We start from the raw sequence: 14,953 nt of genomic DNA, 5'->3' as shown, positions 1-14,953 counted from the left end.
ATTATTATTATTATTTATAAGTTATTTTATAATCGGAAATAGGACTTTGGTGAGAAACATTTTTTTTGTTCCAGCCCAACATGAACGTGTCATTTGGTGTTGAGTACCTGAGTGTTAGGTGAAGGCTGAGGACAATACAGAGGCGGGGAAGGCAAATACAATCCGCTGTGCACCAAAGCAGAAAGACCTGAGCACAGCTCTTTGGCCGATTCAAGTAAGGAAGTCAATTGTGAAGTTAAAACATCCACACCAGCGATGACGGATGCTTTTAGGATCTCTTGAGCGGACCCCTGCATTGCATCCAATTCTTGTCCTTCTACAGGATCTAGTCAAACAAATAGACACGCGGATTGATGGATTAAAGTAACTGTGTTGTACAGTAAAAGGGCCCGATTAATATGCATTTTTTTAAGCCGATACCGATTTTTGGCAGAAAAAAATACAGATTAACGATTAATCTGCCAATTATTTAAAAATATATATGTAATTCATAATTATTATTTTTAATATAACTTGAAAGGACAATGACAAAATAAAGCGATAAAGTGAAATAAGAATAGAATAAACTAAAATAACGGAAAAAAACAGTAAGAACAAATACTGACTATTCGTGTGCGTTTTGGCCTCTTGGGGGCAGTGTGGTGCCGTGCATCCATGCCGTACACGTGAGTACAGATGAAAAGTGGAATTCTATTAAATCACACATTGGGAAGAATTTGTGCCTTTGCATAGTGTTATCTTACTTGTAGGGTGTTCCCACAGCATTTGTGTGTGAATATTTGTTATTTGAAGGAAAAACACTCCCGCATTTGAATGGGATCCTCCCTTCGCTTTTAGCATTAGCCCGACACAAGCGATGTTTTCAAAACGAAGCATGTTTTGTATTTAAATATTCAGTAGATGTCATTCTTATCGTCGTGCGTTTAGTTTTACAGTTAGTGTCATTAAACAGCTTAGAGGACGCTTAGGGACAACAGAGTAACCAGAATAACACACACTACACACTTGCTAGTTGCTAATGCTATGCAAGCAAAATGGTGCATTCAGGGTACTTTCACAGCATCGGAAACTTCGCTTTTCTTCGATAACGGAGAAAAGAGGAAAGAAAATAATCGGCCATTTGGCCCAATTGGTCGTTTGTTTTGATCGATGTTTGAAGGGCAATAATCGGTGGGCGATTAATCGGTCTGGCCCTAATAATGTTCACAAACCTGTAAATCGTGTATCATTGACATCTATGTGCTCATCACTGTCATTTTCCAGAAGAAACTGCAACTCCGCCTGAAAAATGCTTTCAGGGAGTAAATCTTTTGGAAGGTGAAGCTCTTGTTTGTTGATCCTGTTAAAAAAATAAAAAAAAACATCTCAGTGATAGAGACAGGAAAACGAAAAGACCACTAAACGACTCCATCACACACTGACCGAGTCAAGTCCAAATGGCTGTCACAGTAGTACACGTAAGCGAGGCCGACGGCAGCGGCAGTTTTCCAATCCCCGAGTTTAAACGCTAACCACGCCGTCTCGGGGAGCAGACCCCCGAGCAGGAGCAGGTCCAGGGAGTAGTCCACGGTCCACTTCTCCGACATGTTCTGCTGGCGAACCGCTCTAGCCGCCGCCTCCTGGCACAGCGGCACCAGGCGTCCGATATTGGCGGCTGGGGACAAAATTGACATTGCACTGCTGTGAATTATTGTTTTTTTTTCTTAGGGCTGTCAAAATTAAAGAATTAACTCTGGAGATTAATTTGAATGATTTAAAGAGTTTAAAAATGTACTCATTAAAAAAAAAAAAAGCATTAACTCTGGAGATTAAAGTATTTAGAGTTTAAAAAAATTCACTCAATTTTATTTAAAAGCATTAACTCTGGAGAGTGTAGATTAATTTAAATTATTTAAAGAGTTTAAAAAAATGTACTCAGTTTTATTTAAAAGCATTAACTCTTTCGATTAAATTATTTAAAGAGTAAAAAAATTAACTCCATTTTATTTCAAAGCATTAACTCTGGAGATTAATTTAAATTATTTAAAGTGTTTTAAAAAATTACTGAATTTTATAAAGCCATTAACTCTGGAGATTAAATTATTTAAAGAGTAAAAAAAATTATACTAATAAAGCGTGCTGCTTGTGGGCACAACTAAACCTGGAAGCGAGAAGTTTTGAGGATTGTATGAGAAAAAAAGACATCCTGAGTCCATTTTGGTTATTTTGTTTAACAGTTGTATTTTACAGGAGAGTTATTCTATTTGATGATTTGACATTAATTGTAAGATTTTACTCAAGAAATATCTGTTACAAGCTTTGTAGAAAAAAGTAGAAGCAGAAGTAGAAAAACGCGATTAATCGCGATTCAATTGCGATTATTTATGGAAAATTGTCCAATTAGTTAGTTTTTGAAAAATCCCAATTTTAAACTGGTAATCAAAATTAAAAAATGAAACAATTGCTTCGTTATTTTTTTTTATCTTAAAAAACAAAAAAACTAAAAACAAGTACATTTCATATTTTAGGATCATTCAGAATACAAAAATCTTTTTTTTGTCACACAAATGCGTAGTGCCAACACGACAATAACAACGCAAACCATGAGGTCGATGTAACGGCGGCAGGACGGCCACGTGGTGCGCAGGCAGGATGTTGAGCGGCTGATTGGTAAAATAGGAAGCCATGAACCTCGCCAGAGCCTGAATGACGGCAATGGCCGCGTCTCTGTGAAGGTTGGTCGGCAGAAGGGGGTCGGCTGCAGAGCACAACGTTAGATCTTATACGCAACCTTGGATAAACTGAATTTGTCCAACTATTTACTGACTTGTGCAAGTTGTGTGGTTATAATGCTGTCCAACGTTGTGCAGCGCCAAGTGGGCCATGTGTTCTCCCAACTCTATGGCTTCCCTCAAACGGTACTGGGACAACAGGCTGTAGAGGAGAGCCAGACAAAGTCTTGTTTCCTGGAAGGGGCTACGATAAGAACCTAAGAATGACAGAGACGTATTTGTATTATTTTATAGTATTATGCCCATTTGGGAATGAACAGCTTACTTTTTTTACTCTCTTCCCAAATTTGGGTCCGCCACGTCTCAGAGCTGTTTTGGTACAAGCCACATAGGAATAGTTGTTCACCTAAGGAGATGACGCATAATTAGATTGCTGAGGGGATGTAAAAACAACTGCGATATTGTGGTTGTATAAGTGTGCACACCCTTTTTTAGCATTGATGGCTATAGACATCAAAAATTAATTTTAACTATTTCTATTAGTTTAAAATTTTTCCCAATTTAGTTAACAAGAGTATGAAAACCTAGATTTTTTTTTTATTGTATTAGAACAGATATAAAATGTATGATTAATCGTGAGTTAACTAGTGAAGTCATGCGATTAATTACCATTAAAAATTGTAATCGCCTGAAGCCCCTAATTTTTAATAATCTTTTCTTTAAAAATAAAATAAATAATAAATAATTAGGGGCATCAGGCGATTACAATTTGTAATCATAATTAATCGCATGACTTCACTAGTAAACTCACAATTAATCACACATTTTATAACTGTTCTAAATGCACAAAAAAAATTCTAGGCTTTCATACTCATGTTAACAAAAAAGGAAAAAAAATGTTAAACTAATACAAATAGTTCAAATAAATTTTTGACGTCTATTGCTGTCAATGGCAGTGAATGAGTTAATTATCATTTTGAAAATCGAATTGTAGAAAATTTGCTAAATCATGAAATTGAATTTTGTCTTCTGTTTTATTAACTAATTTGCTCCCCAAAACGTATAAATACATTCTATTTAAGTTGTAAATGTCTCAAAGACGTATTTGTACGTTTTTTAAGCTAGAGCATACAGAAGGCTTTGATGCAGCCTCTCAACTGCAGACAACCATTGAAGAAATGGTAGTTGTTTCAAAAACGGCCAGCAGGTGGCAGCAGAGCAAAAGAGATCAACCAGGGAGGGCCATGTTGAAAAAAGTTCATTTACCCACAATTCTAAACAGATTGAAGAATAATGATGAAACTTAGCTATATTTTAATGCTAATTGCTGCAAAACGGAAACAGAAACAAATGTACTTTTTTTTCCTGATGAAAGAAGAGACTCTTAATCTTTCTTTTGGTAGGTTCCATGTTTTTATAGCAATACAACACAATATTCTTTTGGCCTTGCAAAATCAGTCAAAAGCCAGTAAAACATTCGGGAGCGAAGGGGGTTGCTTCAGTGAAAATGGCTGCGAGTGAATGAGTTAAAAGCTATTGTTCTTATGTTCTATTACATCCAGATGTTATTGTGAGTTGTAATTTTGCACAAGTGGCAGAATGCTGTTAAAAAGGTGTCAGCACGTACTGCCAGCGTTTAAAGTGTATTTGATTAACCCCAAAGAAAGTTAAGCTGTTCTTGTAGGCGTTTGCTGACATTTCTTTGTTTTTGTTTTGTGCCATTTCTAACTTAGATCAATCCACATTGTCTACGGCTCCGTTTGAAACAAAAAAATAAATTGAGAGCAGACACTATCGGGGTTGTTCTTACCTGTGTGATTCAGCAGCGCAGGACCCTCTTCGAGTTTCTCCCCAGTCGCTTGCACAGCTGCTTGGATCTTCGACATGATGATTGGCAACTGCTCCTCGTCGCTTTCCTCCCAGTCGCCGGCCTCGCTCAGGCCTCGCATGTCTTCCTTGTAATGCTGGCTGACTTTGTAGACCCACTGCCATACTCCAGACAGTCTGGAGGCCAAATAAAAGTTCCAAACACGAAATGCAAGACAAGCGTGTTACCGCTGCCAAAGAATATGTCATCATTCAGGGATGTAACGATAACGGCAATATTGTGATATTGCGATATTAAAATTGCCACAATATTGTCATGCTTTTCCCCCCCAATATGAGCATTTTTTAATTGTATTTTATTATTATTTTTTTTTTATATCGCCAGCCTCCCTACAATATTGTAATGAAAAAACAAACCTGCTGGATGGTCGCTGAGGTCGGGGTAGACCCTGAGCCAGATCACGTTGGTTCTCGCCGTAATCCTGTAGCAATGGCACATGGTAGACATCTGAAGCCGGAGGTTGAGTGTCTTTCTCCGCCGAGGACCAGTAGGTTCTTCGCTGCAGGCTATAAGCGCAGTCAAGGGCATCGGAGGCCAGCTGTAGGATGAGAACAGCTCCGGATAGTCTGTCCACACGACCTGATGGGCGGGACTCTGGAGGCGGGGCTAGCAGCAGACGCACCAGCCGCTCACTGAGCTCCACCGCCAGACCCAAGCCAGGAGGCCCGTCCGAGTGGGCGTTATCCCACGGGAGGAATGAGAAAAGTGCTTTGAGAAGCTCCAGGATGCAAGCAGAACCAAAGGGGCCGATTTTTCCAGAGTGAGCAGCGTCGCTTGGCATCAAGTGAAACAAAGCAGCGAGCTGTGCCATGCGGAGGACGGCGTACTTGAGCAAGGAGGCTCGGTTTTCCACCGCCGCTCCCAGAGACATGCAGAGAGCCCACGCCGTCAACAGCCCGTTCTGGATCTTCCCGAGATCCTGGCGAAGATGACGCACGGTCATCTCAAAGTCCTCTCCGTGGTCTTGGGTTAAGTCGGTCTCTGTGTCCAAAGCGTGGAGTGTGTCAAACATGGAGGCAAACTCCAAGCGTCCGCCATCTGCTAGATGTGAAGCAGGTGGAGGGCCTTCGACATCGGAGTCGTCCTCAAAGAAGGACTGGAAACAAAAAAAAACATTGATAGAAAAATAATATTGCTGTGACACCAATTCAACATGTTTCCTTGACGCCAATTCCTATTTAGAAAAGGCTTTGACAGCATCTTATGTCATCTTAGGGCCTTTCGGCTTGCTTTTTTATCCATATTTCAAATTATGTTATTTATTTGGGAACAACCTGTAGGCTAGTTTTCATTTTTCAAACGAACCGCTGAAATAAATACGAAATAACTTGTCTACCATGATTCATAAACATGCAGCTGTAATTAACTCATTCACTGCCATCGACGGCTATAGACGTCAAAAATTAATTTGAACTATTTCTATTAGTTTAAAAAATGTTCCCACTTTCGTTAACAAGAGTATGAAAACCTAGGGGGAAAAATATTGTACATTTAGACCGGATATAAAATTTGTGATTAATCGTGAGTTAACAATTGAAGTCATGTGATTAATTACAATTAATTAGTTTAGTTTTAGTTTTATTAGGTACACCTTAACTTTTTTGTAAGTTTTCATACTCTTGTTAACAAAAGTAGAAAACATTTTAAACTAATAGAAATAGTTCTAATTAATTTTTGAACTCTAAAGCCGTCCATGACAGTGAATGAATTAATGCAACAGCCATCTGGTTTGTTCAAACCTGGACTCTTTCCAACATCTCCTTGGTGCCACTGAAGGTGCCCTGGTCCTGCAGAAAGAAAGGCAAGGTGGACTCGTGCGTGGTTGCAGATATGATCGAGTCTGCGGGATGAGACGCACTCGGGGTGAACGACTTGGCGTCCAGATTGAGGTACGATTCCAAACACGTCCTCACGTATATCTGGAGCAAGCAAAACAAAACATGAACTATAGAAGTCATTTCTGTAGAAAAAGAGCTACCAGTAAATGTCCTGTGAAAAACACCTTTGTCCATTTTTCTCATTTTTTTATATTTATGGGATGAAATTGAATGCACAATTTGAATCTTTTGAGAAATGAAGGATTAGGATTATTTCTAAGAATGTCTGCATTGATTTGGGGAATTTTGCTAAGGAAAATGTAAAATAGGAATAAATTGTTATATTGACATTGGAAAGCAATCATTGACTGAGTTTTAGTGCAGCATTACATGTAAAGTTTCTCCTTGAATACCTGAGATGTATCCAGAAGCTGGCAGGCCTTCTGAAGGTCCTTGCTGGTGTTATCCAACATAGCTTTCACCAGCATTGCGGGGGAAGGCCTATTGAGGACCCTCAGCACGGTTGCCATGTAGCCATCGGACACGATGCAGTACAAGAGACGCGGGTGCCACGTGACGGAATAGCGCTGCCTCATGGTGTCCCGCGCCGACACGCTAGAGCTGGACAGGTGGGCCTCCGCTCTTCCGGTTGGAGGTCTGCATGATGAGAAACAACTTTTCATATATTGATTGCGTATAATTGAGTAGGCCAGGGGTCTGCAACCTGCGGCTCTGGCTCTTTAGTCCCTCTCCTGTGGCTCCCTGTGGATCTCTTAAAAATTTGTAGAAATCTTATTTATTTTCATTTTTTACATAAAATATTATTTAAATTAATTAATGATTAAATTAAATTTAATTAAATTAAATATTCAAAAAATGGCAGTCCAAATTTTTTACTCATTCGCTCCCAGCCATTTTCACTGAAGCAACCCCCTTCGCTCCCGGCTGTTTTACTGGATTTTGACTGATTTTGCAAGTCCCACAGAATATTGTGTTTGATTGCTATAAAAACATGGAACCTACCAAAAGAAAGATTAGAGTCTCTTCTTTCCAAAAAAATTCTTTAAATATATTTCTATAATATATAAGTATATATCTGTTTCCGTTTTGCAGCAATTAGCATTAGTATATAGCTCAATTTAATCATTATTCACAAATCTATTTCAATTTATTTTTTACATTTAATTGATAAATGTGAGTAAAAGAGCTTTTTTCAACATGGCCCGGGTTGATCGCTTTTTACTCTGCTGCTACCTGCTGGCCGTTTTTGTAATACTACCATGTCTTCAACCGTTCTTTGCAGTTGAGAGGCTGCATCAAAGCCTTCTGTATGCTCTAGCATAAATACGTCTTGGAGGTAGGTGCCTTTTTTTTATGACCGTGTCCAAAACATGGCCATAAAATGTCCAAAAAGAGGAAAAGCAGAAAATTACCATGAAATTGCCCAAAATTTCAGACAATTGATTACAAAAGACAGAAACGAAAACATTCAAACACAAACAATAAAATGTCCAAAAACAAAAGAACCACAAAATTACCCAAAATGTCAGAAAATTGGTAGCAAAAAAGGAAGAAAAAATGTCCCAAAAAAGGAAGAGAGGCAGAAAATGACCATAATTTGTCCCAAAAATTGCCAAAAATGTCAGAAATTTGACAGAAAAGTCTAAAAATGTATGAAAAATAAATCTGTATGTAATTGGATGCTGCATATTTTTGTGTTATGGCACAGCTCTAATTAGCTCTTGGGCCCTTGTGTCCTTCATCACAATCTTCAAATGTTTTGCAACTCCACACACATTTTTGGTTATTTCTTTGTCCTAAAATGGCTCTTTTGACAGGAAAGGTTGCTGACCGTAGTCTAATCACGCAGAATAACATAATGAAGACCAACCGGTAAGTGACCAGTGGGTGAAGGGGGAGGAAGTGCGCGGGTCCAAAATCGACGTTGCATCCAGAGCTGGTTAGCGTGAGGAGCCCGCCAAGACGAGCCAGGACCAGAAGAGCACCTCTCTTCAGAACGCAGGCCAGGAAAAGGCCGTCATGTGACCAGCTTACGCTGCCTACCCAGTATGACCTAAAGAAATGTGTTTTAAAAGCTTTCAAGTTATGCGCAAAATCAAATCATTACTGTGAATCCACCCACCTCGTGTATTTTGACGGAATCTGCTCTGTTTTACAACCGCATCTTCCAAGTCCGCTTGACACGGAGACAAAATTCTGTGTGCTCACGTATAGAACCTGCGTAGCCTACATTGAAAAAAAAAAACACATTTTGATATTACAGAGCGATGAGACAGAAAAGGAGGAGATGCTCACCTTGGGGTGCCGCTGGTTCAGCACGACGGCTAGCAGTTGTCCGTCGGGAGAGAAGTCGACCACCAGCGCCCCTCTGGACTTGACCGCTTGGCAGGGTGGGGTGAGACGTGACATGGGGTACGTCTTGGTGGCCCATTGCACGCTGTATCCCAAAGACCTAAACAAAAGAATGTGTCATTTCCACTAACCCAACCTGGAATGACCCGTTCGGACATTTTTCCCCACGTACCCAACAAGCAAATGATGATCCACCCATTGAATTTTGAGGCAGGTGATGATTAGCTTCTTCCCAGATGTGAACACAAATGCCGATAAGCAGACATCGCCCGTAGTCTGAAGTTAAAGCATAGCGGTCACATCATTAGGCACACACGCTCACCTCAGGGATTGCGTTGATGCATGCAAATCTGGCTAACCACAAAGAGGCTGCACTGTGATGCTTCTTTGTCCTTCAAAGTGGGCAGGGGTGCGTCTTGAGGAGGCGGGATTTGCACCCAGCGTCCTTTGACTGAGCTGTCGCTCGCCGGGGTCAAATCCTCGACGTCTGTGCATCCCCACAGGAACGCTTGCCCCAATGCGGTGACCAACAGCACGCGCGCGCCGTCATCTGACACATGGACAGACAGGCGTTCGGAATTCCCTGCAAAAAAAAAAAAAAAAATACATTAAATCATTTACTGCCATAAATTCACATTTTAAAAAATTATTATTAAAAGTTAGGGGCAAGAGGTGATTAAAATTATTAATTGTTATTAATCGCATGACTTCACTAGTTAACTCACGATTAATCGCAAATTTTACATCTGTTCTAAATGTACAATAAAAAAATTCTAGGTTTTCATAGTCTTGTTAACAAAAGGGGGGGAACATTTTTAAACTAATAGAAATAGTTCAAATGAATTTTTGACGTTTATAGCCGTCAATGGCAGTGAATCAATTAAAAAAGAAAAAGAAAAAAAGATTACTACTAAATTCGGAGCGTCAATGGCAGTGAATGAGTTAAAGGGGAAGTCAAGTTAGTCAACCTTGACAAGAATAATTGTGACCTGACTAGTCTAAACATGACATTTTGATTAATATTACATTTGTGTGGTATGAGTTACGCAGCGAAATCCAGCCGTTTTTATCCATTTCAGGGGGGCGGCCATTTTGCCATTTGCTGTCGACTGAAGATGATATCACAGTTGCTCAAGGCAACGACCATTCACAGCTCACCCGTTTTCTGAAGCTGCGCTGTGATTGGTTGTTACCTGAGATGTCATTTTAAGTTGACAGTAAGAGGCAAAATGGCCGCCTTCTAATATTGATAAAAATGGCTGGATTTTGCTGCGTTACTCGTATTCCACTAACACAATATTAGCCAAAATACCGTATTTAGACTAGTGGGGCTGCATAGAACATATTATTGTCAAGACGACTTCCCCTTTAAAAACATTAGTTAATAATGAACACAAAGATTATAAGACACTCATCACCACATCTTTAGGTACACCCTAACTAATAGTTAATGAAAACTAAAAATTCATCATCTCATCAAATTCGAATATTATCTTAGAAAACTATTCTTGGCAGGGCTCGATCCCCCATCCCCTACAAATAGCGACAATCCAGGAATGATTGACACCCTCCCCCTAAAATAATTTTGTAATGCACCAACACCATGCATCTAACACATACACAATCATGGACCCATGTTACATATACAATTGAAATCAATTCTACATGTCAATCGTGTCTCATAGTGGTCTTACCTTGGAGAGAAATTATCATCTGAACAATTTCAGGGACTGCTGCAACAGTCCTCAACAAGTCATGATCCCTGTTCCATAAAAACAGCTCTCCTGAGGCTAACAGTCCACTAAGCCACATTCCTGGAAAATACACACCAAAAATCAGTCAATGTTTTATGTGAAGTAAGTAACCAACACTTTTGACATTTAAACTCACCATTGCGGGATGGAGCCATTGTTATCACACTGTTGAGCAATGGATGGAGTTTGGGCGTCTTCTTCTTGGTGCGACCGGACACCATGTTGATTTCGCTGATCCGTTTGTCATCGAACAGGAAGACACATTCCTTCTCCTGTAGCGCCAGGAAGGAATTTGCACTTATTGTTAGGGCTGCAAAATCGGACGCTGATGGAGCTATTAAGTTGCGGTAATGCCTTCATAGGTGGGTAAGGAGAGCTATCAGTTTTAAATGAATGTCTGTTTATGACAAAAGGAAATGTTTCTATTCATGCTTGAATGTGACACAGTTCCATTAAATTACCCTAAATTCCCAGTTCATTGCATTTTAAAGCTTCCAAATTGGAATACAGGTATTAATAAAATTTCCAATCTTAAACTTCTTAACTGTAATTTTACTGGAAACATGAAGTGATTTAGCATTTTTCTGTACCTGTCCGAGCCAGCAAAATCGTGGCCATGGCTTCTTTCGTTTGATTCTGGAGGACAAAACCACGTCTAGCTTTAGCTCCATGGTTGTGGCGAGACACCATCAGTGTTGAATGAAGGTACCAGTAAAAGCTCATTGACGTTTCTCTTTTGAATAATCAACAGAGGGCCACCTGAAAGGAAGAAAACATCCAATTGTTTGTGTTCACCCACTTCAGGGGTTATGACATTTTTCATTGTGGTATGAATTCAAATAAACAATTTAGGATGGAAAATGTAAACATCACAAAAAGGCAGCTTGTGTTTGGTAGATTATTTTTGTTGTAAATAATGCTAATAAACCTACCCTTTGAAATAGTGCTACAAATTTGGAAGTAACATTCATTTGTGGGATGAGCAACACAGTGCCAATGAAAAAATTGCCAAACCTTCTCTGCCAAAGCCAAACTGCCTTTTTTACCATTATCTCTTGTTTGAAGCTTTTGGTATTTGGCAAAGAAGCTTCTGATCATTTTCTATGGGGGCAATCCACATTCTCACAGCTCTTCTGCTCGTCACACAAATGCATGTTTCTTACAGATGTGGCTTTTTTTTTTAAACGGGGAATAAACAGGCCTTGCGGTGAAGATTTATTTCTGTAATCTACCAAATCCAAATGTCCTTACTTTTTGTGCTATGTTAGATAACTAGCTTGTAATACTGTACATACCCGGGTCCTGTTGAAACGCCCTCTTTTTCTTCATCATCACTGTCATCCTCACTGAGCCATTCTGGTGGCTTCGGCCACGCTGTGTCCATTTTGTGACACTTCTTACAACAAAAAATTCCCATAAAAATACTCGTCTATTTACTTTGTTCTCCCATTTTGTTGCCCCTGACGACTCCACACGGCGGCTGATAGCATTAGCCACCTAGCTTGTTTGATGACGGAGAAAAGAGAGCCCGATTCTGTCGATTCAATTCGTCGTACTTCCACATTGTCAGTTAAAAGTCGTCGCGTTGTTACAATAGTTCGCTTGTCGAGTAATGGTCATATTTAACCGCAGCTAATGATCTTAAAAATAATTCGAAACTCCCTCCGTTACAAAGGCAACGCACATTTCCCATGATCCTCTCGGTGAGAAGCCTTGAGCCGTTGCCGTAGGAACGCGAGACGTGGTGACGTCACTGTAGTACGTCCACTAAACTCGCGCGCAGTAAAATTTTCTATTCATACAATACAAAATATTCACAAAAGAAATAAACGGGTAGAGAATGGATGGATAGAGTATTTTAATCTTAAAAATACATACATACATACATACATAAATAAAAACTAAATAAATAAATAAATGCTTGGACCGTAGCAGAATTGCTCTACTACAAAATTTAAGCTACATTATTTACACTTTCAATATACAGTGTGGGGATTTTCGCACATCAAGATTTTAATCCACTTCCAAGGAATGTGTGGCACAAGCGTTTATTTTCCAGTAGGGGACACTGCAGCATATCACATTGAAGGCTGCGAATTTAGCAACAGTTAAAATCTTCTTTTTTCCCCCAAACTAGTCTTTTTTCATATAAACTGTACAAAATAACTAATCACTCATCACAGCAGTGCTGATGACATCTACCATGAGAAGAGAGAGAAAAAAACGGGAGATTTCTCCATATTGTTCTTTGATGGGTTCATTTGCTCATGCCTGCCAGGTGCAGATGGAGGGAGCTCTTTATTGCTGTCACCACCAGGTTCACCTCTGTGCTCTGATGAGGACTCTAAAAAAAACAAAGGAGACATGTGGACATGATAACATAAAAATAGCTGACTCAGTCTTCTTAGCTTTTTCCTATCGCTCCATTTGTCCTTGTTGAAATGCATCAGGTTGACACTTAAAGCAACCTGTTTCTTATCTGCTGGGTGGAATCTTTATATTTGACAGTCTTTATTCATTTCAAAAGCACGTTAAAAAGCCAAAATGGCTGACTTCCTGTAAAATTTCGATCAGTGTCTCTAAAAGACTTTTTAGTGTTTTCTTATGTTGGACAAGTCCACCAAATTTTATGTTGATTAGTGAAACTGGTGTCGGAGGCTAATCTTTTTTTTTTCCCACAGAACCATCCTAAGGGCATTTTTCCAAAATTGCTTCTTCAAAGTCAAACCAAAATGCCACACTTTTGATCAATTTCCAATGTTGTCGTAGGACTTCTTTTTTTTTTTATGTCATTAACATTTTGTTATGACAAAAACAACAAAACCAAACCCCCCTTTTTGTTATTGCTGCATGAGCATCAAACGGTCTTACTTTTTGGGGTGGAATTCACTGTCCTGACTGTCTTACTGAGATTACTCAACACCGAGGCAGCAGTCAGTAACACGTAAAGTCATGTGTGCCCAAGCGGAAAAGCTGTACAACAACAACAACATGTAATTAAGTGGGAGAACAATTCCCAATGTTGCGCATTCAATATAGGGAGCACGAGTTGGCATGGTAACACGCTTTGCCACCTGCAGGTCTATTCATATTCCAGTGACACCTGGCTTGGGGGAGCTGTCAAGAAACAATGTAATCATGTGTCTCAGTCTTACATGACAGTGAGTCAGTGTCCATTTTGTTGAAGAAAAAAAAAAAAAACAGCCCGGTGCGCTAGTGGTGAGCACATCCGCATCACAAATAAGAGGTTCAGGGTTCCGAAGAATGCATATGAGGTTCATTGAAGGCTCAAAATTGTTTATCGGTTTGAGTGTGAATTTTTGTGCTCCTCTCACACTCTTAAAAACAGTCGGGTTAAAAAAAAAAATTGGGTCAAAAAAGGGCCGACCCAACTTTTTGGGTTATTCATTTAACCCAAAAAGTTTGGTCCCGACAAAACAACCCCCAAAAATGTGTTTTGTGGTTTATTCATATGGACGCAACATTTTAAGAGTGTATAGAAAATGGATGAATGGACGCTATCCTAATTTGGCCTTAAAGTGAAACTCATTTTATGCCTGGAGATCAGCCATTCATGTAATTGGCCTTCCCTCCTTTCATCTTTATCTATTCATATCCATAAACTTGTGGCCGCCAACGCCTTGTACCATTGTTGAATTAAAACAAGTCCATCCTGCTCTCCTGTCCTGGAGACGTTCTCACATGCTAAAAATCATTCGGCATTCATCAACACTCCATAAACAGCCTTCTGTGCCATTTCCTTAAAGAACATTCAGTACAGAACATTAACGGAAAGACTGAAAATGGAGTTTATGAATGTGCGCATGTCGTACGCCATATGGGTGACTTGAGTTGCAACGGTGAGATAAATGTGCAGATGAACATTCCCATCCAGGTGATAATGTAGAATTGGGGCATATAAAGGCTGTATCGGTTGGGGATCACTGCTTGTAATCGGCTCCGTTAACGACCAGGAAAAGTCCCATTGAGTTCTCACAGTAAAGGATAAAGAATATATGCCTATGAGTAGTGTTGTAGAATCAGTCTACATGCATCGGGCCAGTTTGTGTTCAAATATCCCGTAAAGTCTAAAACCCTGACTACCACTGCTAACGATTAGCATGTCAATGGCCTTCGTTTTGCATCGCTTGTTAGCATTAAGCTAAGTGCAAAGCTAGGGTGGTTGTTTTTAACTACTCGTATATTGAATGATGGCTGTGATAGAGCACATTGCATCTATGTATGAAAGCCATTATTATTATTATTATTTATTTATTTTATGTTCAATTTTACAAAGTAAAACAAATTACGTCCAGGAAATAAACTTGTATGACAACAGCAAGCGTTGCTGGCTGTGTCCGAAAGAAGGCAGGTTCAAGAGGGGTATTGATTTTCTCATTTATCCCTCAA

The 14,953-nt window shown here is 39.5% G+C and overlaps 1 protein-coding gene and 1 long non-coding RNA gene across 2 annotated transcripts in view; both read right to left on the bottom strand.

Annotated features, from left to right (window-relative positions):
- The window catches only part of cplane1 (ciliogenesis and planar polarity effector 1), a 30,836-nt gene extending 18,608 nt beyond the window's left edge, over positions 1-12,228 (bottom strand). Inside the window, exons 1-19 of the mRNA XM_086097464.1 lie at positions 11,839-12,228; positions 11,134-11,302; positions 10,680-10,815; positions 10,484-10,603; positions 9,149-9,372; positions 8,962-9,065; positions 8,733-8,889; positions 8,560-8,663; positions 8,308-8,490; positions 6,830-7,073; positions 6,339-6,518; positions 4,956-5,695; positions 4,522-4,715; positions 3,037-3,117; positions 2,807-2,968; positions 2,582-2,737; positions 1,423-1,654; positions 1,212-1,339; positions 108-325 (exon numbers count right to left, since the gene is read on the bottom strand). Coding sequence (XP_085953590.1) covers positions 108-325; positions 1,212-1,339; positions 1,423-1,654; positions 2,582-2,737; positions 2,807-2,968; positions 3,037-3,117; positions 4,522-4,715; positions 4,956-5,695; positions 6,339-6,518; positions 6,830-7,073; positions 8,308-8,490; positions 8,560-8,663; positions 8,733-8,889; positions 8,962-9,065; positions 9,149-9,372; positions 10,484-10,603; positions 10,680-10,815; positions 11,134-11,214 — 3,444 coding nt within the window. The 5' untranslated portion in view covers positions 11,215-11,302; positions 11,839-12,228. The remainder of the gene's footprint in view (positions 1-107; positions 326-1,211; positions 1,340-1,422; positions 1,655-2,581; positions 2,738-2,806; positions 2,969-3,036; positions 3,118-4,521; positions 4,716-4,955; positions 5,696-6,338; positions 6,519-6,829; positions 7,074-8,307; positions 8,491-8,559; positions 8,664-8,732; positions 8,890-8,961; positions 9,066-9,148; positions 9,373-10,483; positions 10,604-10,679; positions 10,816-11,133; positions 11,303-11,838) is intronic.
- Positions 12,229-12,611: 383 nt separating this feature from the next.
- Positions 12,612-14,953, bottom strand: part of LOC147161650 (uncharacterized) — a 33,603-nt gene continuing 31,261 nt past the window's right edge. The window contains exon 4 of the long non-coding RNA XR_015097192.1: positions 12,612-12,887. This is a non-coding gene — a long non-coding RNA (uncharacterized LOC147161650). The remainder of the gene's footprint in view (positions 12,888-14,953) is intronic.

This window comes from Leptonotus elevatus, chromosome 15, assembly GCF_054856555.1.
Source record: "Leptonotus elevatus isolate MCC_2025b chromosome 15, RoL_Lele_1.0, whole genome shotgun sequence".
NCBI classification, from domain to species: Eukaryota; Metazoa; Chordata; class Actinopteri; order Syngnathiformes; family Syngnathidae; genus Leptonotus; species Leptonotus elevatus.
This window is presented reverse-complemented; position numbering and strand designations above follow the sequence as displayed.